The sequence below is a fragment of the Accipiter gentilis genome, chromosome 19 (genome assembly GCF_929443795.1).
Source record: "Accipiter gentilis chromosome 19, bAccGen1.1, whole genome shotgun sequence".
In the NCBI taxonomy this organism is placed as follows: Eukaryota; Metazoa; Chordata; class Aves; order Accipitriformes; family Accipitridae; genus Astur; species Astur gentilis.
Window position 1 is genome coordinate 27,629,636 of NC_064898.1, and position 24,802 is coordinate 27,654,437.

The following is a 24,802-nucleotide window of genomic DNA, read 5'->3' on the forward strand; positions in this document are numbered from 1 at the left end:
ATTTATTGACCCCATTTGCAAATGACACTAATCCAAATAAAACTTAATTTATTGAAGACGCCACCAGCCCCCTGCCCTTGCTGCAACCTCCCCCCGCCAAGGCTGCAGGTGGTGGGGGTCTGCACAGCCACCCCTCCCTCAGCCCCCCGAGTCCCCCCCTATGCCAGCAGGGGACCCCCAGGCAATGCCAGGGGTGCTGCAGACCCCCAGCACCTTAGGGATGTTTCAGGTGTGTCGTCCCTCCCTCAAAAGACCCCAAGCAGCTGCAGGGACCTGGGGTAGCCCCCCACGAGCAGCCCCCCCTGAGTCCAGGGAGAGACGGTTGCCCCACGCAGCCCCCCTCGGGGGGCTGGTGATGGAGAAGGTCCTGGAAAGCACTGGGATGGCAGCAAGTAGGGTCCTGGGGCGCGGCGTAGTGGGGGGGGGGCGGTCTGCAGTAAGGGGAGCCGGGGCGGGCAGGGTCCTGCACCCCCCCCAGGATGGGCAGGGAGGGGGCAGGGGGTTGCAGGGTGCCGGCACAGCATGCTCCGTCCAAGGGAGTGCCGGGATGCGCCGATGGGGTCCGGGTCTGTGGGGGGTGTCAGGGATGGGGGGGGTGTCTGTGCAGGGGGGACAGCTGGGGAATGGGGGTCTTCCAAATGGGGCAGCAGAAGTGTCCTCTGCCGGGTCCCCACTGTGCTGGGACCAGTACGGCTAGCCTGGAGGGTCGCAGGCCATGGTGGGACCAGTACAGCCAGCCTAGACTGTACTGGGCCCCGGTTCCTCATCCCGCCCCTTCCCGTGATTCCCCTGGGAAGACCCCCTCCACGCCTGGCACACGACAAGAGGTTGGCAATGACCATTGCATTAAAGATTAAACAAAAAATAGCTCACGATTTAACAAAAACCACCAAAACACAGAGTACAACATGACAGTATTTTTAGTAGGATTAAGTACACACCAAATGCCCCGTTCACTAACAAGGGGAGGACTGGGGCGGGGGGGGGGGGGGGGGGCTGCCGGTGGGGGGGTCCGGACCATCCTTCATCTCAGCCGGAGCGGTGGCAGCGGGGGCCAGACAGGGGGATGGGGAGGGCTGGGGGTCCGAGGCGCTGAGGTCCCGGCGAGGAAGGGGAGGGGGAAAGGCACAGCTGGGGGATCCCCACCCCGGGGACCCCCCGGAAGGGCACTTGGTGAGGCTGGGGGCTGAGCACCCGTGGGGGAACTTGGGTCAGCACCCACGGGGGACCCGGGTGCCAGCCCCGCTGCCACCGAGGGTGTCGCAGCCCCTGGGAAGGGATGGATCCAGCAAGTACCTAATGGGCAAACTGGGAGCGGGGACGGGGGGGACGCCCCGGAGGCACTGGTGGTGGCGAGTTGGGGGGGTGTTTGGGCGAAGGCACTGATCCAGCTCTGCTGCAGCGGGACCCCCTGGGTGGGGATGGGACCCCCAGGGTAGGGATGGGCACCCTGAGCTCTGCCTGGTGTTGTCTATGGGGGCTGGCAGAGCCCCCCATCCCATCCCATCCCATCCCATCCCATCCCATCCCATCCCACATCCCAGCTTGGCCCCAGCCAGGCATCACAAAGGCACTTGGGCTGTGACACGACTTTGCTCAGAGCCGCCTCCTCCTCCTCCTCCTCCCCGGCTGTGAGGGGCCGCGGTGGGAGCCAGAGGTCCCCAGGGTTCACCCCAAAAACCTCCCTCTGCCCACAGGACCCCCCCCACCCACAAGACAAATGCTCGTCCCTTCTCTCAATAAATAAGAAATAACTTAAGCGAGGGGAGGCCCCATCGGTGGGGACCTCACCCCCCTGAAATTGTCTGACCAGGACCCGCCGCCCCCCCTGCCCCCCCCAATCTCCCCCACCCCGCCGTTACCCAGCACCCGGGGAGGGGGGCGGCCGCGGGGGTCCCGGTGCTCACGCCGGCTGCTGGTGATGGCTGCTGCTGGTGATGGCGGGATGTGCGGATGCGGGATGCTCGGCCGTGGGATCCGGGATGCGCGGCCGTGGGATGCGGGATGCGCGGCCGCGGCTATTTGCGGAGCTGGAGGCTCTCCAGGAGGACGCGCTTGTGGCCGGGGTCCAGCACACCGGCCTCCTCCAGGTCCTCCTCTGTGATGTCGCTGGGGAGGGGGGCACAGGCGTGGGGCTCGCCGCCCCCGGGGCGGGTACATCAGCCCCTGGGGGGCACCCCAGCCCTTGGGGGGTACGTCCTCAGGGGGCGCAGGAGCCCCCACTCGGGTTGCTGGGTGCCCAGGCAGCCTCCCCCCACCCACCCCGCGGGGCTACGCAGCCCTGGGGGGCGGCAGGGACCCCCAGTGGCAGCAGGGACCCCCCCCAGGGCAGCACCCCACGGGGGTCTCACCAGGGCAGGGGGTCTCCCCAGGGCAGCGTGCTCCCACCCAGGCATCGCTGTGACCCCCTGGGGAGAACGCAGACCCACCGGGGCTGGCGAGGTGGGTGGGGGTCCCCCCCATGCCGTCCCGTGGGGTGGGGGGGCCACTCACCTGAGGAACTCCAGGTCGTCCCAGCCGTTGCGCACCAGCCCCTCCTCGTACCGCTCCAGCCCCAGCGCCCGCAGCCACTCGCCCACGCCGGGCACGGCGCCCACGCCACGGCTCGCCTGGCACAGCGCCTGCGCCGCAGCACCCGCGCCGTCAGCACTGCGTCGCCCCGGCCCCACACCCCAGCGGACCCCCGGGATGGGACCACCCTGTGCCGTGGAAGGTCCCAGACCCTAACACCCTCAGCGCACCCCCGGCATCCCCCCCCAAAGGGAACGCCGATGGAGGGCGCCGGGGGCGGGGGGTCCCAGCACCCTGACCGCCCCCCCCAAACACCCACCTCCTCAGCCAGGTCCTCCTGGATGCTCTCCCGGATGGAGTGGGGGGGGAAGGCGAGGGGGCGGCCGTAGTCGGGGTGCAGGCAGCGGGGGGGCAGCTCCAACCGCCCCCCCTTGGCCAGCAGTGGCGGGGGGGGGGGCCGCCCTCCCCTTCCCGCCGGCGTAGTCCACCTCGCTCAGCGTCTTGGCCATCTGCAGCACCGAGCAGGAGCGGTCGTCCAGTAGCCCTCCTGCTGCGGGCAGCCCCCCGGCACCATGCAGCCCCCCGGTAGCGGGAGTCCCGCCAGGCCCCTCAAGCCCAAATCCGGCGCTGGCAGACGGCGGGGGCCGGGGGTGCAGCTTGGGAGGGGGGGACTCGCCGAAGGCAGCACCGCCGCCGGCCGGCCGCGGTTTGGGCTCCTCGCGCCCGACGGGCACCGGCACCTCCTTGGCGCTGCCGAAGAAGGGGTTCGGGGGCAGCTCCAGCTCCCGCGGCAGCGGCGGCGGTGGGAAATCCGGCGGCGGCAAATTGAGGGTGCCGGCGTCCTCATCCGAGGAGCTCTCCTCGCCGCGGCACGTCGGCGGCTGCCCGGCCGAGGGGTGCCGTCGTCGCTCGGGCACCGCCAGCTGCACCTTGGCCTTGGGGGCCGGGGGTTTGCCGGGGTCCCCGGGCGCCAGCAGCTGGTGCGGGACCCCCTCCAGCACGTAGTACGCCGGGTTGTTGAAGCTGTTCTTCAGCGGCCCCGCCGCCGGCTCCGGCATCGCCTCCGCCTTGGACCTGCGGGCACAGGGGTGAGCGTGGCACCCCCGGGTGCGGGGGGAGACGGTGGGTGTGTCCCCCCCCCCCCCCAGTCCTGCCCATCCCCCCTCACCGGCTCGGGGCGGCCTCGTCCCTGGCAGTGCCACGGTGCGGTGCGGGGGGCCGGGGGGCCGGTGCGGCGTTGCCCTTCTCGGGCTCCTCCGGGAGCTTCGCTGGGACGGCAGCGGCAGCGGGCGGCTCGGCACCGGCAGGCTTCCGCCCCACCGACCTGGGTGACAAGAAGTGTCGGGTGCCCCATGGAGCTCGGCCGCCTCCCGAACAGGACTCAGACCCCCAGGATGGGGCTCAGACCCCCAGGATGGGCCCAGCACCGCTCTCGGATGCACTGAGCCCCCTCATCCCTAACCCACGTGGCATAAGAGCCAGCACCGGGACTGTCCCCAACCACGTCACATATGCCATCCCAGAGGGATGCTCTGAGAGATGCCTGTGCTCCTGCAGCACTGGGGCATGATTCAGCCCCCCCGGCGCCCCCAGAACCCCCAGCCAGGGGCCACTGGTTCTCCCCCGCCCCACCAAGCCCAGTCCCCCGTACTTGGCATAGTCCTGGTTGGCTCTGGCACCCAGCGGCACCTTCCCTTTGCCGGCCGCCGTCTCATCCTTATCGATGCTGATCCACTCTGCCAGGGGATGGGGGCTCAGCGGGGGGGGGTCCCGTCCCCGCTGTCCCCCCGGGGTGTGGGGGGGTCCTCACCGTAGAGCCTCTCACGGGTGCCCAAGCGCTCGGCGGGCACCCGGACCTTCATGGAGCCGCGGATATTGCCCGTCTCCTCGCCGCGGTGCGACAGGTAGGTGAGGAACTGCTGCGCCGTGCTGCCGATCATCGACTTCAGAGCGATGACGCATTCCCCTGGGGACGGCAGCAGGGTTGGGGGGGGTCAGGGGTCCGCATCCCCAAGGAAGCCCCCTGGGAGGGCGGCGAGGTGCCGGGGGGAGCCGGTGTGGGTACTCACCGTAGGACTCGTAGCCATCGAGGGATTTGACGGTGAGCAGGAGGTGTTGGTCCTGCAGGTACTCGATCTCAGAGAGGATGGGCTTCAGCTGCAGGCGAGGGGATGGGATGCTGGCACCGGCAGCAGGGGGGGTCTCCCTGCCTGCAGCCCCCCCTGCCCCAGCACCAGCCTTGCCCACCCCCAGCCCTTCCTCACCGTGGGCAGCTGCCGGGATGACCACTGCACCTTGAGAAAGTTGATGTTGTCGCTGCTCTGGCTGTCGTTCTCGAAGCTCTTCTTGAACTCTGCGGAGGGGTGGGGGGACACAGCACAGCCCCCATCAGCCCTCTGAGCCACCCCCCAGGACCCCCCCGCCATGGTGCCATCCCTCACCTTCCAGGCAGGTGGAATAAAACTCGATGAAGAACTTGGTGCGACTGGCCGTCTTCACGATAGCCTCGATGCTCTCGAACTCGATGTACGCCTGCTCGGTAGACTTGGAGAGCCCTCCAGGGAGAGGCGAGGTGTCAGGACCGACCCCCCCCAGGAGCCCCCCCTGCCTTGAGGGAGAGATGGGACCCACAGGGAGGGGAATGGAGTGTCTCCTTGGGCACAGGCACCTTTTTTGGAGACGAACTGGGACGTCACCCCCACCTCGAAGGAGCCGAAGACAGGCGAGTGGTCGCTGGTGACAATGTCGTCTGTGCACCCTGCGGCCAGTCGGGATGGGGGGGTGTCAGTCTGGGGTGGGGGGGCGGGCAGCCTGTCCCCGGGGCAGGGGGGGGACAGCGTCCCAAGGAGGGGGACACACAGCTCACCGTAGGCATTGCAGTTGACGTGAGTCTCGGGGTAGGACTTCCAGAGGATGCGGTCGCACCAGGAGGGCACGTTGGTGCGGACCTGGCAGGGACAGGAGTGTGTGTGTGTTGGGGGTGTCAGGCTGGGGTCCCCCCTCACCCTAACCCTCCCCCACCCCCCAGCACCTACCCCTGTGGGCTTCTGCTTGTGCCAGACGTAGGTGTCCCGGGAGCCCCGCTCGTAGCGGTAGGTGGGGGGGAAGGTGATCTCCTCCTCACCTGCACCGACAGCGGGGTGGGGGTGTGTGTCAGGACAGTCCTGACAGTGGGGGCTGACCCCCCCGGATCGCCCCCCCCAAGCTCCCCCAGCCCTCACCAAAGCGCAGGAAGACCTTGTGCTTCTCCTTCTCCAGGTTGAGCTGATCCACCTTGAGCAGCGGCTCCAGCTCCTTGCGGCTGATGTAGTTGAGGATCTCCTGTGGGACAGAGGGGCTGGCACGGGGTCGAGGGGGGGACACAGCAACAGCCCACCCCCACCCCCCACCATGCCGCCCTCCCCAGCACCTGGATGTCCATGTCCAGGCGATAATTGAGGTCCCCAAACCAGAAGAGGTGGGTGAAGCGGAGGGAGATGTCGAAGGAGCTCAGCTGCTTGTCCCCCAGCGAGAGCAGGCGCAGGATGTCCAGGTAGTTCTGGTTCCTCCTGCCCAGCGTGGGGGACATGGGGGTGTCACCGGGACGGGGGTTGCACAGCCCCAGGGCAGGATGAGACCCATCCCGGTGCGTGGGTGCTCACCGTGCCGTCTTCTCATTGCCAGAGGTGAGGTGGCAGTTGACGAAGCCGAAGGAGGTGCCGTTGAACATGAAGGAGACGCCCACGGCTCCCTTGTTCCCTGCAGGGACACGGGGACGGGGGCAGGATCAGGCCGGGGTGGGCGGCTGCCCCAGGACCCACAGGCTGCCCACCCTGGGGGGTCGAGGACCCAGCTGTCCCCAAGTCCCAGTGACGGGGCACGGTCACCACCCAGACTGCCGGCACCAGCACCCACAGCCCGCACTGTGCCCAGGCTCCCGGCACGCACCCAGACCCTCCTTGTGCAACACACACATGGCCAGACCCCTCCTCACGCAATGCACGCGCATCCAGACTCCTCATCATGCAACGCACATGCTCCAGGACCCCTCCCCGTGCAACACACGCAACACCAGGACCTCCCTCCACGCAACACACACACGCCAGGACCCCTCCTTGTGCAATGCACACATGCTGGGACCCCTCCCCATGCAATACATGCGCAGCCAGATCCCTCCTTGTGCAATACGTGCTCCAGGACCTCTCCTTGTGCAACACATGCAACACCAGCCCCCCCCCCCCCCCCCGCCATGCAATGTACAGGTGCCTGGACCCCTCCTCATGCAACACATGTGCTGTGGGGCCCCTCCCCGTGCAATGCACACACCCGGACCCCTCCCTGTGCAATGCATGCAACACCAGAACCCCTTCCCGTGCAACACCCGCCTGCCCAGACTCCTCCTCGTGCAACACACATGCTGCAGGACCCTTCTCTGTGCAACACGTGCAAGATCAGGACCTCCCCCCGTGCAACGCAGACATACCCGGACCCCTCCTCGTGCAGCACACCCCCACCCCGACCCTGTGTGCCCCCATCCCCGTGTCCCCCCCATGTGCCCGGCAGCTCCAGCCCCTACCTAGGGTGTTGGCAATCCCGGTCTTGACGCTGGAGGTGCTGACGTGGCTGATGCGGTTCTCGTGCTCCGGCTTCACCAGTACCACCACCTTGATGTTCCACAGGGACTGCATGGCCACCTGTGGGCCCACGGCCACCGTCAGACCCCCGCTTCTGCTGGGACACACTGAGGAGCGGGTCCCTGTCCCCCCATGCCGTGGGTGCCAGGGAGCTGGGTGCAAGGCGCCCCTCGGGTGCGGACCGTTGCAGAAGCCCCCTCCTTCACCCCGGCGTCTCCCACCAAGGGCTGTTCCCCTGCAATACCCACTATCACCAGCACCCCAGCACAACGAGAGCAGCCCAAAACACCTGGTGTCGGCAGAGCTGGAGCATCCACAGCCTCCCCAGGAGCCAGAGGGACACCGAGCATCACCCATCTCCACCACCCAACAGCGTCTGCATCCCGCGGCCCTCAGGACCCCCAGGTTCTTACCGGGCGGTACTCGACCTCCGTGAAGTCCTTCAGCACGGCGCGGAGGAAATCCACCCACTCCTTGTCCCCCAGGGAATTCTCCTGGGTGCCGAAGACATAAATGTCGTGGGGGATGGCGACCGTCACCTCGTCCAGCGTCTTTCCCAAACCCTTGGAGGTGAACCACGACGTGATGCTCTTGGGTGGGGGCACGCTGCCTGCGGTGCAGGTGGGACAGGGGGGAGCAGCATGGTCAGGGGGGGACCCCAGGGGCTCGGCCCCCTGCAGCAGGCCCCCCCCCGGCCCCGCTCACCCATGTTCCAGGTGCCGATGAAGATGGAGATCATGTCAGGCTCGTCCTGGTGGGAATGCTTGTTCTTCATCAGCTGCAGGAGCTGGCAGAAAGCCTCCCGCTTCTGCGGAGGGGGAGGCAGTGAGCAGGGGCAAGGGGCTTCCCATGGCTGGGATGGGCCCCCCCCAGCCACCTCCAGCCCCCATGATTCGGTTCGGCCAAACTCAGCACCTCTTGGGCACAGGGGACTGGGCAGGGACCACCCTGGGGACATCCCCCAAACACCGGGCACCCAGCACCCATCCCCAAGCCCCCATGAGGGACCAGGGGTTAAATCCCGCACCCCCCATCCCTATGAGAGACCCTCCTTCCTCACCCCCCCCATCCCGGCTGAGCGCGACCCACCCGGGCACTGACGAAAACGAAGTCTTTCCGTTGCGTTTTATCCTTTTCCTTCTCGAAAACGATGCCCAGTTTGTTCTGCACCCGCTGTGACTTGATCAGCTGCCGGACTGGGGGAGAGCGGGGAGAGGCGGTGGGGTGTGTGGGGGGGGGAGTCCTGGGCTCCAGCTGGGTACCGTGCCCCCCCCACCCCAGCACTCAGGCTCTGGGGGACACCCAGGGTGGAGGGACACCCAGGATGGGGACAGCCAGCCGCTCCCACCCCACCACTGAGCCCCATCGGGACGCTGCCCCTCCGCTCCAGCGCAAAGTCAGCCCCAGCCGCCAGCCTGAGGTGCAGGGATCCCCCCCCCCAGTCCCCACCGCCGCATGCCCCCCCCTCACTCTTGTCGTGGGTGAAGGTGTTCCAATCCTCCTGGGAGTCCTTCTGCTTCTTCAGCACCACCAGCTTCCCCCCCTCCACGTCCACGCTCAGCGTGTACTTCTGCGACTTGCCGATCTTGGTCAGGTCCCCCAGGGTGACGTCCAGCTTCACCTGTGATGGGACACCAGGTCGATGCCGAAACACCCCCCCCGGGGGACCCTTCAAGCGCGGGGAAAGGGGGTCGGGACTCACCTCGAAGGTCTGCACCGGGATGCTCTTGGCCTTGCGGGAAAGGGGCTGGGGGGGGGGCGGCGGGGGTGGCCGAGCTCATCTCCTGCAGGGCTTTCAGCGCCTGGCAGAGCCGGCGTCAGCGTCGGCAGAGCGCCGGGCACCGCGACCCCCAGCCCCCCCAGCCCCATCAGAACCCCAGCCCCCCAACCCCTCCCACCCACGGGGTCCCCTCCGTGCCACCCGAGTGGCTCGTTTTGGCCCCGGCACCAACCGGATTGCGCCCTGACCATACCCTGGCACAGGCCTGGCACAGACCCCCACGGCGGGACCCCCGACCTCACCTTCTTCTCGATGCTGGAGAGGAAATCCTTCAGCACTGAGAGCTTCAGCACCAGGCTCTCCAGCTCCTGCTCCCCGCTCTGCCCCGCCGTCTGAAATCCCCCAGCATGTCACAGCCGGCACCGGCACCGGCACCGGCACGGCACCAGGACGGCACCCCCAGATCCACCCCAGCCCCCCAGAAGGGCACGACCCCCCTGGCACCGTGGGACAGGGCAGGATGGGTCCCCTGGAGCCACCCCCACCCCCCAAAAGGGCAGGACCCCCCCCGCACTGTGGGACGGGGCAGGATGGGACCCTCCGGATTCACCCCAGCCCCCCAGTAGGGCAGGACCCCCCCGGCACTGTGGGACAGGGCAGGACGGGTGGGTGTTTCTCTGCTCGCTTTCCCACCACCCACGCGTCCCCGTGGATGGTGCCGTGGCGTGTCCGTGGGCACAGCCCCCACGGGTGGGGGGGATGGCAGCCCCTCACCTGCTGCAGGATTTTGGAGACCATGGGGGAGCTCTGCTGGTCAAACACCTTGGAGAGGATCTCCAGCCCCGCCAGCACCTTGTCCACCTCGCTGGGGAGGGAGAGAGGAACGGGCTCGGCAGGCGGCACGGCCGGTCGTCTGTCTGTCCGTCCGTCCATCCCGGTGCCCGGCACCCACCTGTGCAGCCGTTTGCAGGAGGTGACGAGGGTCTTGTTGAGGTGGGGGAGGCTGCTGGCCCCCCCCTTCACCGCCTCCAGGTCCAGCGAGTAGCTGCCCTTCAGGTACTCGTGGGAGATGCTGCTCAGGCCGTTGGTGCTGCAGGGAGGGAGCCCGGAGGGTGAAGAGCCGGCAGGGATGGGCAGGGGACGGGCAGGGGTGAAGCCCCTCACCTCTCCGCCGTCCCCTCTGGCACAGCCGGCCCCAGGCCGGTGGGGCTGAGCCCTGCCGAGGTGCTGGAGAAGCTGGTGGAGCCGGAGCGCGGCGGTAATGGCGGCTTTTCATCCTCTCCATCTGCAACAGGGCGATGGTGGAGGGGGGGGTCAGTCACAGCCCCGACGGGGACCGGGGGTCCCGGGACCCCATCCGCTCACCCGGGTCACCCTGCCATACCCGAGTAGTCCCTCTCCTCCGCGTTCTCCTTCTCCTTCTCCCTCTCGACGGGGAAAAGGAGGGTGCAGACCAGCCCCTGGTTGGGCTGCAGGTACAGGGCGATCAGCTCGCTCAGCGTCTTGAAGCGTCTCACCTGCACCCCCTGCGACGTCTGCGGGGACACGGGGACCCTCAGTGCCTACCGGCGGGGTCACCCGGACCTCCCCCCCCCCCCCCCCATGCAGGGACACCCCCCCACACACAAGATTGGGGGGGGCTGACCCCGGGAGCCCCAAAGCTGAGCCCCATGGGGAGCGGGGTCCGGCGCACGTGGCAGCCCGCCGCAGTGCCGTGGCTGCGTGCCGGCAGGGCTGGCAGGGTGCAGGCAGCAGGCAACAGGCAGCAGCCATCCCTCGGCCTCCTCCCTCCCGGGGGCGGCTTTTTCCTGCCTGCCCGGACGGCACAAAGGGGTTTCTGTTGCTCTAAAAATACCCGGCGACGCCGGCCGGCCAAAATGGGTGCTGCCGAATCGTCCGGCCGTGCCGGAGAGCCGGGCACGCTCACGGCACAGGGCCGAGGCCGAGCCCCGCTCCCCGCACCCAGCCCCACAGGAGAGGCGGGGGGGCAGGGAGCTCTCAGTGGGGTGCTGTGCCCACCCAGCACCAGCCCAGCCCCCCAAGCAGCCCCCCCAGCAAGGAGCTGGGTGCGGGTTGGGGGTCCCAGCACCCAGGCCTCCCGCAGCCCATGCCAGGACTACCCCCACACACACTGCTTCCCATAAGGGGGTGCCCCTGCTCCCAAAGAGCTGGGGGGTGGTCCGTGTCATGGCGCGGGGGGGCAATGCCCACCTGCACGGCCAGGAAATCCTCCTCGTCAGGCAGGATGCGGTAGGTGTGGACGTGCTTCTGGAACCTGCAGGCAGCCGGGACGGGGAGGGTGTCAGGCAGAGGATGCCAGGGGGGGAACACATGGCATCCCCCCATCTGCCTGCACGGCCCCCCCTAGACACGGGGGGGACGCCAGGCACCCGTCCCATGGGACCCTCATGCCACTGGCTGGGCACAAGAATCCACAGCGGGAAGGAGCTCCAGTACCACCATGACCTATGGCATGCAACGAGCTGCCAGGTCTCAGCCCAGCTCCCACGGGAAAACGCCTGCAGGATGGGTGCCAGGGGTCCCAGATGGGTGCTGGGGGTCCCAGAGTGACCCCCCGCTTGCTCCAAGGGAGCCCCCCCATCCAACACCCCCATGTCCGCAGGCAGTGCCGCAGCCTGCCCCATGCCACACCACGGTCCCAGCTCTGCTGCCCGTCGGTGTGCCGGAGCGGGCGTCCCCTGCCCGCACCGCAGGCAGGATCAGGCAGCCGCTGGCAGCTGGGAGGCCAGGAAGCAATTTATTTTTCAATGGAAGCTCACAGGAACCGGGGACACGATCCCGGGGCAGGGGGTGACGGGCGGCGCTGAGAGACGGGGTGCCGACGCCAGCGGGCACGGGGAGCAGGACGGGGACCCCGGGCGCATCCCCTCTGCAGCAGGGTGACACCGGGAGCCGGGGACCACCGGCACGGCCAGACCCCCCCCCAACACCAGTGCCAGCGGCAGGGATGGTGGCTCCCGGGCTGGCCCCCGGCCACGGCACTCGTGGAGGTCACCGTGAACACAGAGGCGGCTGTCACCGCGCCAGGGCCACCTGTCAGCTCGGCTGCCGTGTCCCCTGCTCCGGTGGCACCCCATCGCAGAGCTGGGGGACCAGGACGCGTCCCACTGCCATCACGCCATGCCCCCGGAGGGGGTGCCGTGCCCTGCAGCACTGGGTCCCCCGGTGTCACCCCACTTGTCACGGTGCTGGGTCCCCTGGTGCCAGCCCACTCCCCACGGCACTGGGTCCCCATCCTCCCCCAGCACCCCAGGGGTGCAGCACCAGCTCCCCCAGCACTGGGGCTGCTCCTGGGTGCCTCAGTCGTCAGCCAGGGGTCATGGGGGGGCCATGGGGAACCCTCCAAACTGAGGGGGAGCTGAATGGGAACCTGCTAGGGGGGCCTGTATAGAAAACCCTGCTGGGGGGAGGTAAGGGGGTCCATATGGGAAACCGCTGCTGAGGGATCTGGGGGGTTTCCAACTCAAAGGAGTCCTGGGGGGATTAACATGGGAGACCCCCAACTGGTGTCAGGGGGCTCTGCATGGGGACCCTCAGATGGTGGGATTGGGGGGGGGCACAGAGAGACCCCCAGCTGGGGAGGGGAGCACAAGGGGTCTCTGTGGGAAGCCCTAAAGCACAGTCAGGGTCTCCATAGCAGAAACCCCAATGGGGGGGTGACGGGGGGGCTGTATGGGGAACCCCAGCACAGGGTCAACAGAGGGAACCCCAAATTGGGGGGGGCAAGGGGGACCCATAGGAAGAACCCCAGCTGGGGGGAAAGCACAGGGGGGTCTCTATGGGTAACCTTGGGCAGGGGGCCTAGAGGGACCACCAGCACAAGGGTCAGTATGGGGGACCCCAGCTGGGGGGGTGACCCCCACAGGCGCTGTCCGGAGGGGGGGCACCCCCCCCAGATGCCCAGCCCCGCACCGCTCGCGGCTGCTATTTTGGTGAGTAATGCCAGGAGGCCGGGGAGCGCCGGGCTCATGCCGGGGCTGCCGGCACAAAGAGCCATTATGTGGGAGCGCGGCTGCCGGCGAGCGCCAGGGCTCCCCGCCGCCTCTGCCGCGCCAGCCGGCATCCCGCCACGGCCCGGCCGGCACAGTGGGGACCACCCGTGCACCCACCACCACCTGCCCCCCCCCCCGGAGAGGAGGGCGCCCACCACCCTCCTCCAACCAGGAGTGGGGTGCAGGCACCCCGGCGAGGGGGGGCACCACGCGCCCGCCGGCACCACCCCAGCACTGCTGTCCCCACAAACCAGCGGAGAGCCAGGATGGGGGCTCCGGCCCCCCACCCTCTCCTGGGACACCCCACGGGGAACGTCCCCGCCGGCATCGCCCACCAGCCGCCAAACGGCGATGCCAGCGCTCCCCGGGATGCCACCGCCACATGCTGGCACCGCCTGCTCTGGCGAAGCCCGGTTGTGCCGTGGCTGGCTCGGCGGAGGCCGCGGCGCGTCGGCAGGAGGGTTAAAGGAAGACGGCGCTGCCGGGATCCCGGCGCAGTTCCCTTTCCTCCTCCTGCCCCCGCAGTTATTTTTAGGCCCCGGCGGCGGCCGCTGCCGACGGGCTCAGCAGCCCCAGCCGCCCCCGCGCCGGCCAGAAGGCTGCTCGGTGCGACCATGGCACGCTCCTGCCCACTGCCCGGGCAGGGACCCCCACCGGTCATCGCCACGGCAGGGCCCGGCGCAGCCGCCCACCGTGGCATCCCCAGGCGAGGGGAGATGCCGGGGCCGGCACCCCTCTTACCCCAGCAGCTACACCAAGACCCCGCTGCAGCCCCCTGACACCCACCCAGGTACCCCCGATGTGTCCCCCAGCCCCGTGGCACCACCAGTCACCAGTATTTGCAGGGGCGAGGCGTGCTATCCCGGCGTCGTGCCGCCGGTGCCGCGTCCCCAGTGCCGCTCGCCATCCTGGCTTCGTGGCGGGGATCCGGTGGCCACGGCCACACTGCGCCCACGTGGCCGGGAAACCAAATTTGCAGGAGCCACGGGCCACAAGGAAGGAGGACAGGGCCACCACGGAGGCCGCACGCCCTGCGCCGGCACGGCACACGGCACAGCCCCAGGCCAGGGCAGGCCGGCTCGCGGCGGACTCCTGGTTCTCCCTCATTTGCCATGAGGAGCCAGCGGCTGTCGGCACCCACGAGCTCTTGGGGAGCGGAAAAGCCTCATTTCGAGGTGCCCTCGCCGCCGTGCCGCACCGCCTGCCCCACAACCACATCAAGGTCCCGGCGCCGGTGCAAGCCGCCAGCCCCGAGCAGAGCCGGCGGCGCGCCCCGGGATCACCCCGGCATGGTGCTGAGCCGTGCTGCCAACACGCCGAGGTGCCGGCAAGGCCCCCGGGGACGGTGGGGTGGCCGGGATCCGCTGCTCGGTGATGGCTGGGCTGCCGCCCCGGTGCCACCGCACGCTCAGCCCCAGGCCGGCACGGCCACCGGGCAGGGGGTGGCAACACCCCGGGGCTGTTGGCACTCGCCCGTGGACCAGCACCAGCCACCGAGCCCCCCAGCGTGACCCACGAGCACAGAGACGTGTCATCCCCCCACCCGACAGCCCCCTGGGCTGGGGACCCTGCCAGAGATGAGGGGCAGGGGCTGGTGCCCCCCAACCCCACGGGGTGGCTCACGGACCCCAAGAGTGCAGAGTGGGGCCCAAGCCCCCCCCCATCCTCGCAGACCCCCACGGTGGCAGCGTGGGGGCCCCAGCCCCCCCCCCCCCCCCCCCCCATCGGAGCCAGCCCTGCTCCCCACGGTGCCTGTCCCCTGCCGGTGCCCAGCGTCCCCCCACAGTGCCCGGGGGACCCCCAGCCCACTGCCCCCCTCCTCCCCCAGAGCCCCCCCAGTCTATCTGTCAGTGCCCGGCCCCCCAGGACCCCCAGCCCGGGGCGGATGCCCCATCCCCCAGCAGTGCCAGTACCCCCCGCACCCCCCCAGACCCCTCCCCACTCCCAGCGCCCCCCCCCGCCCCCCGTACCCATTCCCCCCTCCACACTGCCGGTGCCCCCCATACCCGATCTGTGTGCGCGGCCCCCCGCCGCGGCCCCCAGCTCCCCCCGCATCCCCCCACCCCCCCCCCTCCCCCAGTCCCCCCCCCCCGATCGCCCCCCCCCACTCACAGCAGACAGAGCGCGTAGGCCCCCGCCACGCTCTCGCTGTCCCGCACCAGGAAGCTGCCGTCCCGCCCGGCCCGGGCCAGCTGCTCCTCGGCGGCGGCCCGGCTCAGGTCCCGGTGGTACCACGGCGGAGGAGGAGGAGGAGGAGGAAGAGGCGGCGGAGGCGGCGGCGGCGGCGGTGCCCCCCCCGCACCCGCCATGCTCCGATCACCGGGGACCGCGCTCGGCGCTGGGCGGGCGGGGGCAGCACCGGAGGGAGGGAGGGAGGGAGGGGGCGGGGAGAGGCGGGGGGGGGGGGGCGGGGGGGGCGGAGCGGGAACGCGGAGCTTGGGGGGGGGGGCTCGAAGAAAGAAGAAGGGGGGGGTGCGCGCTTTGGCACGGGAACGGCCGCACCCGGGATCGGGGGACACACGCACCCCGCACGCACGCGCTCTGCCGTCGCCGGGGGGGCCGGGGGGGCTGCACCCCGCTTTGTCTGCAGCTCCGCACACCCCCCCCCCCCAGCTCGCCGAGGGGCACCCCGTGGGGTGGGAGTCCGTGGGGACGTGGGCGAGCCCCCCCCCACACACCCCCCCGGCAGCCGGGTGGGCTCCCGGCCGACAGGACCCCCGCGACAGCCGGGGCTTGTCCCGTTCCCCCCCCCGCCCCCAACCTCAGGACAAGCAGAGCTGGCGCTGGGGGTCCCCGGCACACCACCCCCCCCTCCCATTTTCCCCCTCATCGCCCCAGTCCCACCCGGCACAGCCCGGGGTGCCGGAGACCCCCCAGGCTCTGAGAGCTGCGGTGGGCGCCTGGGACGCCTTTGGGGGGGGTCCCGTGTCGTGTCTCCCTCCACATGTGTCCCAGCAGTGGGGAGCCCCGTGCCCCCCCGCTTTGCCAGGCGGGGCGGTTTGGGGGGGGTGACACCACACAGCCCAGGGGGTCGGTCCAGTTAAACGGGGTTTCACCCCCCCAAGAGGAGCAGGACCAGACCCCCCTCCCCTCCCGAGCCTCCCCCATCCCATCCCACCGCCCCCCCCCCCATCCCAAAGCACCCCGACACCGACTGGGGCAGAAGCATTTATTCACCAGCCCCATGCTGGGGGCGGGGGGGTGCAGGGGGAAGCAGCCTGTACAGCTTGGGGGTGTCCCATGGTGGGGAGGGGGCCGGGGGCAGACGGACACCCCCCCCCTCCCCAACGTGCTCCTGCCTGCCGCTCAGAGCAGGGCCAGGAGAGCGGGGGGCAGCAAGGCCAGCAGGTGGGAAAGCGGGGAGCCGGTGGGGGCTGCGGCGACGGCGGCGGCGGCGTTGGCTTGGGCGTAATACCGCGCCACGGCGACGTTGGGGTTCCCCTGCGAGGGGTTGAACCACATCTGGATGCAGCGGCCGCTGCCGCGGCGGTAGGTGGTGTAACGGTAGGAGTGGGACCAGATCTGCTGGCAGAGGTCGGCCGGCGTCGGGAAGACGTACCGGAATTTCTGGCACGAGGTGCCTCGGGGACACTGGTTGATGCCTGGGGGTTGGGGGGGGGGGGGGGGTGTTGCGGTGAGAAGTGTGTGCGGGAGGGTATGGGGGTCCTGCCGCCTTTGGGGTTGACCCTGGCGGACCCCCACCCGGCTGCCGGCAGCCCCCCCCACCTCCACGGGGAGCCCTCAGGCACCCCCAAACCCGCTCACAGCCACCGAGGCGGGGGGACGCAGCCGATTCCCCTGCGGTGAGATGGGGGGGGGGGGGTGTCCCGCGCCCCCCCACTGACCTGTGGTCCAGTTCCAGCCCTTGTGCCAGTTGACCTTGCAGGTGACGGCGTTCTGGCAGTCCTCCCACCACTCCTCGCAGTCCTCCAGGCACAGCGGCACATGCAGGATCCGTTCCTTACGCCAGCTGCTGTCCGCCTGCGGGGGTACCCCAGTTCATCCCAGTTCACTCCGGGGACCTCCCAGCCTTCCAGCAGGTGGGTGAAGGTGGAAGGGACGCTGTGGGGGGAGGCGGGGGTCTGCACCCACCGGCTTGATCCAGGGTCCCAGGTTGGGGGAGCACTCGTAGAGACACGTGTCCTGGATGAAGTGCCGTTTGCACTTCTCCGGCATGATCCCACAGTGGTCCCAGTTGAAGTTGTACAGGTAGGACTGGTCCTGGTGGGCTTGCACGCTGGTGTTGGCGGTGCAGCAGGCGTTATCCTTCCAGGGAGTACACTGTGCCGGGACAGCCGGGGCTCAGCCGGAACCTGCCGGTGCTTCCCCGGGCACGGGGTGAGGGGGGCCGGGGGGGGAGACGGGGGGGGGGGCGGGTAGACACGCCAGGCTGAGCACCGGCGGTTCATGTGGGGAAGTGGCAGCAGGTGATGGAGACCACGGCGGGGCAGACGGCACCCCCCCGCCGGCACCGTCGCGATCCGGTCCGGTGATCCCACACCGGGTGACGCCGGTGGGTGCCGGGGTGGCGGGTGAGGATCCTACCTGCCCGTGGAGCTGCCCCTCGGGGCCGGGTGCCGTTTTATGGTGCTTGGCGTCCATGCAGACGTTGAGCAGCGAGTCTCGTACCGTGGCGGCCGTGGCGGGAACCGGCCAGGCCAGGAGGGCCAGGAGGGCCAGCAGCACCCAGGCGGCCACCATCATCCTGCCGGTGGCAACGGAGGGGTGAGGACGGCGGAATACCGAGGGAACAGGGTGCCGGCGGGGATAAAGTACCCCCCCGTGCCCCACGTGGGAGCCTGGCGGCACGCCATCACCCACAACCCTCGACCGGGACCACGGGTGGGGAGGGGGTGGGTGGGGAGGGTGGGGGGTGTCGGGGCTCTTACCTGGAGGGGTGCTGGGTGCCGCGTGCCACCGGGCAAGCGTGGCTTATCCCAAAGGTCGCTGCGCGCCGCAACCCTTGGCCACCAATCACGGGACGTCACCCACCGCCGGCGTGGGGCACGGTGGGGGGGGCGACGTCTGTGGGGCACGAATGGGATGGGGTGCTGGGCTCTGCCGCCCCACTCTGCTCTGGATTGACAGGCCCCCCCAGACACACACACACACACACCCCAGCCCCCCCTCCCTGGTCCCACGTGGAGGCAGAATCCGTCCTTTCGGCGCCAGGCTGGGGCCACCGTCAGCCAAAATCCACTCGTGGCTGGGTTTTTCCCTTTCCCTCCCCTGCGGGGGGGGCGGGCAGGGTGGGCAGGTAGCCACATGCCCCGACACCCCCCCCCCCCCCCCCCAACGCCTTTCCCAGCACTGCAGGGTCACCATGGATGCCCTGGGGGGGGGACGGCACCCCAGCAGGTAAGAGCTACCCCCGGGGGGGGATGGTACCCCTGTAGGGTCACAGATGCCGCCGGGGGGGGGGGGGGGGCAGGTACCCCTGCCCGGAGGGGGGCAGATAGCCTTCGTGGGTCACCCATGGTGGGGGGGCAGAAGCCCCCCCAAGTGTCAGACGTGCCCCGCGGGGGGGGGGGGGGGGGCAGATACCCCTGGGGTAGATACCGGGGGCAGACCGATACCCTGGGGGGGGGGCAGATACTTCGGGGGTGACACAAGGTCGGGGGGCAGACATGCCTCTGGGGGTCACAATTGCCCGGGGAGGGAAAGGGGGGGCAGATACCCCTCGTTTGGGGTCACATATGCCCCGGGGGGGGGGTCACAGATACCGCGGGGGGGTCACATACCCGCCATGGGTCGCAGATGCCCCGGGAGGGGGGGGCGGGGGGGGGGGGCCAGACACCCCGAGCTGTCAGTCACGCCGCACGGCGCGGCGCTGGCCCCGCCCCCTGCCCCGCCCCGTCGCTCTTGAGGGCGTGGCCTCGCCATACACCACCCCCGCGCCGCGCATGCTCCGTGCGGGACAGTCACCACACACACACCCCCCCCCCAAACTGCTTCCGGTGGGACTCGGGCTGGGTTATACTTCCGGGTCGGCGGCCGGTAGCGGCCTGCCCAGTTCCCGGTGTCCGTGTAAACCCCCCCCCCCCCCCCCCCGCCATGTCCACGCTGTTCCCCTCGCTGCTGCCCCGAGTTACCGAGTCTTTGTGGTTCAACCTTGACCGACCCTGCGTGGACGAGACCGAGCTGCAGCAGCAGGAGCAGCAGCACCAGGCCTGGGTGGGCCCCGGTGGGGCTGTGGGGCCGGGGGGAGCGGGGCACCGGGCGTTATGGGGGGCTGGGGGGGATGAGGGGGCTGAGGGGTAGGGTCCGGGGGGGGGGGGGGGGGTGTGTGTCTCTGGGGTCCGGGACCCTGTGAGGTGGGATTGGGGTGGTGGTGGGGTGTCCCCCCGCTGCCCCGCTGAAGGAAGCAGGGGTGCTGACTGTGCTTCAGCCCCCCAGCTGCGCCAGGCCTGGCTGGGCGGGGGGGGAGACCGGGGTCTCCAGGCCCCACCGCCCGCTGTCCTGTGGCACACCGGAGACAACCACCATGCTCACTGCACTTCTCCCGGGGCGCAGGGCAGGTACCACATGCTGTTTCCCCAGCTGTTTTTTCACCACTTCTGCCTTTTCTTTGAAGGTTTTTTGCAGGACCCCCGAGCCGGTGCTGCCGTCTCGGGCACCGCTGGTCTCGCAGCCAGCCAGTGTTCTCGTTGCCGCAATCCCTCTGCTGCACCAGCTCCGTGTGGGCCCTTCCCTCATTTCCCACAGCAGCCTGGAGCTCCCTGTTGTGTGTGGTGGGGGTTGATTAAAGAGCTGGGGCTGAACCAAGGCTCCCTCATCAGCCCCCAATTCATAAATTAACCTTTTCCAGAGGAAGGCAGGTGGGGATTTCTCTGCCCCACACTGTGAGCGTGGCTTGGTGCCACGGCCCTACGGCCACTCCTGAGTGTGGGGGAAAACAATGTCTCTTTGATTAAGGTTTTAAAAAAGAAAATAGCTCAGTGATTAATTTCTTCTAAAAAATCATTTCGATCCATAATTAAAACATCAGCACCTGGGAGAAGTTCCGAGTCCCTCTGGGTGGGAGGTGCTGGAGTGCTTTAATTGAGCTTTAATTACCTGCAGGGGTTGCGCTCATCTGCCTGGGCAGACACCTCATGTTTGCATTCTTTTTTTTATAAAGAAAACAGGAAAAACTTTGTGTTTGAGCTCTGCTTAATGCTTCTCAGGCCGAGCGCAGGGACGCCCCTTCGCCCCCAGGGCAGGTGCTGCATCGTTGAGACCACCCTACTTTGTGCCAGAGAGCGCAGGCAGCTGCCTGCAGCTGCTCTTCCCTGCCTGCCCCTGCCTGGGGACAGGATGGGGGCAGAAAAACTCCTCTGGCAGCTGCCGGCTAGGATTAGCTGCCATTAGGAAGCGATGCGAGCGCTTGAGGGGCCGGCAGCTAAGCGGGAAGGGCTGGTTTGCCACCAGGGAGCCATGCCGGGGTGTCGCGGAGCTGTCGGGGTGCTCACCTGCCTCCCCCCTCCCTCTCTCTTCCCTCCCCAGCTCCAGAGCATAGCCGAGAAGGACAACAACCTGGTGCCCATAGGAAAGCCAGCGTCCGAGGTGGGTGCGGTGCTGTGGGTGGTTCAGGGGGTCCCCCACCCCTGCATGAGGATGGGGGGGAAGCTGGGGGGGAAGCCGCAGGGGTTGGGCACGGGGTGGGGGGGCTGGCAGGGGCACTGGAGCTGTCGTATCCACAGCATTACGACGAGGAGGAAGAGGAGGATGACGAGGACGATGAAGACAGTGAAGAGGACTCGGAGGACGACGAGGACATGCAGGATATGGACGAGATGAATGATTATAACGAGTCTCCCGATGATGGGGAGATCAATGAGGTAAATAACGGGGCTGGGGGTGGCAGCCCATGTCCCTGCCCCACTGGGACCCTGAAGTGGGGGGGTCGAGGGTGAACCCTGGGGGGTTGTCTCCTCCCTCTGCCCCCAATGGGTCCCTCTCCAGGTCTCCCTGCCTTTGGGAGGAGAGGGAAGGGCTGGCTGTTGGGAACAACCTGGCCTGTGCTCTGGTGGTGGTCTAGGGGTGTCTTAAACCTTCCCCCTTCCCAGGTGGACATGGAGGGGGCAGAGCAGGATCAGGACCAGTGGATGATCTGATTCCGCCGTGGCCACAGCAAACCAGAGCCTGAGGAACTGGGAGGAGACTGGGGAAGAGCCCTCGCTCATCACTGCTCTGGGGCCCTGGGGTGTGGTTTGGTGAGGCTGCTTCTGCTGTGGCCGTTCCGGCAGTGGGGGGCTGCATGGGGCAGGGGGCCTTCAAGGTGAAGCTGCCCAGGGGGCCGGAGAGAAGCAGCAGCTGCCAGGGCAGCGCTGGCTCTGCCCAACATTGCGGCGGTGCGTTGTCTTTTCTAATAAACTCAGTTTTCAAGAAAATACACCAGATTTGGGGGCTCTGAGGCGTGCCGGGAGCTGTGGGGGGCTGCGCCTGGGTCACGGGGTGAAGCAGTTTGGGCAGGAGCCGTACGAGGTGGTGCAAGGCCCCCCCCTTTTCCCACCACCGCAGACCACAGCAGCCACCGCCTTTCCTCTGGAGCCCGTATTTATGGCAGAGCGTGGTTAGCCGGGGAGACGGCGGTGACCGCGGTCACTGGGTGAGAGCTCCCGCCCACCTCAGCGGTTACTGGTGTAGCAGAGCTCGGCGACGCCGTCGGGGATGGCGCGGAAGTACTCCAGGCTGGCGCGGTGTACCTTGCAGCGGTATTTGCCACAGGTTTTGGCGTACTGCAGGAAGTGGGGTGCCCCGGGGAAGAGGACATTGTCGGCCAGGACGGTGGCCCCCTCGGCCAGCAGCTGGTGGGTCTCCAGCAGCTGCAGGTCCCGCAGGTAGCAGCGCTTCCAGTGGTCCATGAAGACGAAGTCGGCCTTCAGCAGGCCGTGCTTCTCCCTCAGCCGGGGGATCACCTCCTCCGAGGGGCCCACGATCAGCTCCACCTGTGCCGGAGACCCCTCAGCCCCTGGGCCGGGGTACTGGGGGGGGCTGACCCCGCTGACCACAGCATTCAACCCCTCTCTTACCACCACCACCTCGCCCCATGGGGTATCTGGGAGCAAGCGGAGGTGAGGGACCCACCAGGGAAAGTATCCGGCCTTTCCCAGCCTGGCTATCCCACCCAGCAGCGGGTGTGGGATGGGAGAGGGCGCAAGGTGCAGGTGTACCCCCCCCCCCCCCCCCCCCCCCGCCCCCCGGCAGCAGCAGGGGTAAGAGCTGGGTTTTCCCCCTCCCAGGCGTGGCGCTCACCGTCTGCTCGTCGAACCCGGCCAGGCGGATGACCTTCTCAGCCACGGCGGCGTGCCGGGGGTCCACCTCCACGGTGTAGAGGCGGGCGCCGGGGGGCAGCCCCTGGGCCAGCAGCACCGTGCCATAGCCGCAGTAGGTGCCCAGCTCCAGCACCCGCCGCGGCGCCCGCTCGTACAGCAGCCGCTCCACGATCCTCCCTGCCGCAGTCCAGACCCCTCAGCACCCCACAGGGTGCCAGGGGGCTGCATGCACCCCCACCCTGTGTCCCCCCTTCTCTGGGCGGGGGGGGGGGGAGGGTGCCAACCGGTTCCCCAGCAGCGGGAGGGGCAGAGTATACGGCATGGCAGGAGGGAAGTGAATGTCCGTGCCAAAGCTCCCCATGTCCCCGGCCAGCCCTTCCGAAGATGCTGGCCCCATGTCCCCAACTGCGCTGACAGGGCTGTGGCTGCGCTGGGGGTGCACAGCTCCGACAGTGGTGCCATGACCATAGTGGCACTGCCACAGCCGTGCCAATAATGCCATGGCCGCATATTGGTGGTGCCACGGCCATGTCACTGATGCTACAGCTGTGCCAATATACTGTGGCCATACTAACGGTGCCATGGCCACACCAGTGGTGCCACAGCTATGCCAATGAGGCCACAGCCATGTCAATTGTACCATGGCCGTACCAACAGCGCCACAGCCATGCTGGTGGTGCCATGGCTATACCAACACTACCACAGCTATGCCAATGGTGCCATGGCCACACCAACAACACCGCAGCTGTGCAGATGGTGCTACAGGCATGCTGATGGTGCCACGGCCACACCAACAGCATCACGGCCACATCTGTGGTGCTGTGGCCATGACAATGATGCCACAGCCATACCAACAGTGCCACAGCCGTGCAGATGGTGTTACGGCCATGCCAACAATGCTGTGGCTGTGCTGATGGTGCCGTGGCTGTGCCAGCAGTGCTGTAGCCATGCTAGCGGTGCCACGGCCATTCCAATGATGCCACAGCTCTGTCAGTGATTGCAAGGCTGCACCAACAGTGCCATGGCTGCACTGGTGGTGCCACAGCCATGTCATTGGTGCCATGGCCATGCTAACGGTGCCGTGGCCGTGCCCAGTGCTGGGACAGGCACGGGCAGGCGAGGGTCGCGCTCACCTTTGACGGGCCCCACGCTGCTGAGGTGCTCGCAGTGGTAGCACCACTGGTCGAAGGTCTGCAGGACGTGCCGGGGGTCCCCAGGGATGGCGTGCGCCAGCAGATACTGGAAGGCGCGCTGCTCCCGCGGGACGCCGGTGAGCCGGTCCCGCAGCCAGGTCACCAGCACCGCCCGGTACAGCAGCACCAAGTAGTGCCGGTAGCGGATCAGCAGGGTGACGAGGAAAGGGATGAAGGCCAGGGTGATCGCCGGCGACACCATCGCGGAGGGGGGGTGGCTGTGGAAAGGGCCCCCACAAGGGAGATGCCACGGTGCCAGCCCGTAGCTCCCATTTGTGCCATGAGCTGGCAGTGCTCTGCACCCCCTGGGAATTGCCTCTCCCAGGGCTCCGGTGCTGCCCACATGGTTTTCCCGGCCATGGGGCTGGAGGGCTGTGACCGGAGCTGGGCTGGGATGCTCTTGGGGGTCCCTGCGCTAGGGCTGAGGGGTGCCGGGGGGTCGGGCTGTGGCGCTGCTCTGGGGGGGCACTGTCCGGCACAGCCCCTCACACCCCCCCCCTCGGCACAACTTTGCTGCCCCTGCACCCCACACCCCGCACCCTGAGCTGTTGGGGGTCCCCAACCGCAGCGAGGGGCTGGGGCTGTGGGGGTGGCACCTACCTGTCTCCACACTTCAGGCAGCAGGCAGGAGGCAGGCAGGGCTGCGTGGCCCCGAGCGGCGCTGAGCCCTGGTGCCCACTCAATTATTGATGGTGTCACCTCAGCCGCAGCCAGCACTGGCTCCGGTTACTGGGCTGAGTGGGGCTGGGGACGGGAATGGGGCCAGGCTGGGGCTGGAGGGTGACCCTGGGGCTGGGGTCCCAACACTGGGTCTGGGGTGCTGACACTGGGGCTGGGGTCCCATCACTGGGGCTGGGGTCCCAACACTGGGTCTGGGGTGCTGACACTGGGGCTGGGGTCCCATCACTGGGGCTGGGGTCCCAACACTGGGTCTGGGGTGCTGACACTGGGGCTGGGGTCCCATCACTGGGGCTGGGGTCCCAACACTGGGTCTGGGGGAGTACACACCAGAGCCAGGGGTTGGAGGCCGGATTGGGGGGGCTGGGTGCAGGATTTGGGGGGCCGGACACTGGACTGGGGGGAGGGATGCAGGGTTTGGGGGGCTGGATGCCATATTGGGGGGGTGGTGCTGGACTGGGGGGCTCGGGGCAGGGCTGCAGCGGTGGGGGCTGCGGGCAGTGCCCCTTGGGGAGCCCCGGCCGCTCCAGGGAGAGTGCCCAGCCCTGCTCCAAGCCTGGGGGCTCCTTCCCAGCCTCTCGCTGGGCTCCGGGGTGGGGGGGTCCCCGCAGACCCCCCCCCCCAGCACTTCCTCCCCAGTACCGCGAGGCCTCAGCCCCTCTCCCCGCTGCCTTCGGCACAGCCGGAGCGAGGGGGTCGTGTCCCGCCGGGCTGAGCACCGATGCACTCGCTGCAGGGATGGGTCAGGGAGGGGGGCAGGCGGGACACCCCCCCGCCCCAGGTGCAGGGCACGGGGTGGGCTCCCGCTCCGCACCCC

The 24,802-nt window shown here is 68.8% G+C and overlaps 4 protein-coding genes across 4 annotated transcripts; 1 reads left to right on the forward strand and 3 right to left on the reverse strand.

Moving 5' to 3' along the window:
• Positions 1–978: 978 nt before the first annotated feature.
• On the reverse strand, positions 979–15,220 carry INPPL1 (inositol polyphosphate phosphatase like 1). Its single transcript, XM_049823268.1, is given in 30 exon segments — positions 979–2,109; positions 2,494–2,621; positions 2,831–2,971; positions 2,973–3,585; positions 3,680–3,835; positions 4,163–4,247; positions 4,322–4,477; positions 4,581–4,668; positions 4,776–4,864; positions 4,953–5,066; positions 5,180–5,269; positions 5,378–5,459; positions 5,547–5,635; positions 5,733–5,832; positions 5,921–6,059; positions 6,153–6,249; positions 7,067–7,184; positions 7,538–7,734; positions 7,830–7,932; positions 8,214–8,320; positions 8,595–8,745; positions 8,827–8,871; positions 8,873–8,926; positions 9,147–9,236; positions 9,619–9,709; positions 9,797–9,934; positions 10,009–10,129; positions 10,229–10,379; positions 11,056–11,119; positions 14,970–15,220. Coding segments are annotated over 30 exon segments (3,885 nt in total). The 5' UTR covers positions 15,167–15,220; the 3' UTR covers positions 979–2,018.
• Positions 15,221–16,025: 805 nt separating this feature from the next.
• LOC126048411 (folate receptor gamma-like) lies at positions 16,026–17,684 on the reverse strand. The gene is given in 5 exon segments (XM_049823374.1): positions 16,026–16,459; positions 16,703–16,838; positions 16,950–17,138; positions 17,403–17,632; positions 17,635–17,684. Coding segments are annotated over 5 exon segments (888 nt in total). The 5' UTR covers positions 17,672–17,684; the 3' UTR covers positions 16,026–16,163.
• A 1,137-nt stretch (positions 17,685–18,821) lies between these two features.
• ANAPC15 (anaphase promoting complex subunit 15) lies at positions 18,822–21,245 on the forward strand. The gene is made up of 4 exons (XM_049823375.1): positions 18,822–19,031; positions 20,343–20,402; positions 20,540–20,677; positions 20,906–21,245. The coding sequence occupies exons 1-4, from the start codon at positions 18,912–18,914 to the stop codon at positions 20,951–20,953; spliced, it is 366 nt and encodes a 121-aa protein (XP_049679332.1). The 5' UTR covers positions 18,822–18,911; the 3' UTR covers positions 20,954–21,245.
• Positions 21,246–21,431: 186 nt separating this feature from the next.
• On the reverse strand, positions 21,432–23,947 carry LOC126048347 (transmembrane O-methyltransferase homolog). The gene is made up of 4 exons (XM_049823213.1): positions 23,908–23,947; positions 23,248–23,525; positions 22,095–22,291; positions 21,432–21,787 (listed from the first exon to the last, which is right to left on the reverse strand). Exons 2-4 carry the CDS (start codon positions 23,507–23,509, stop codon positions 21,467–21,469), a joined length of 780 nt encoding a protein of 259 aa, XP_049679170.1. The 5' UTR covers positions 23,510–23,525; positions 23,908–23,947; the 3' UTR covers positions 21,432–21,466.
• Between the last annotated feature and the right edge of the window lie 855 nt (positions 23,948–24,802).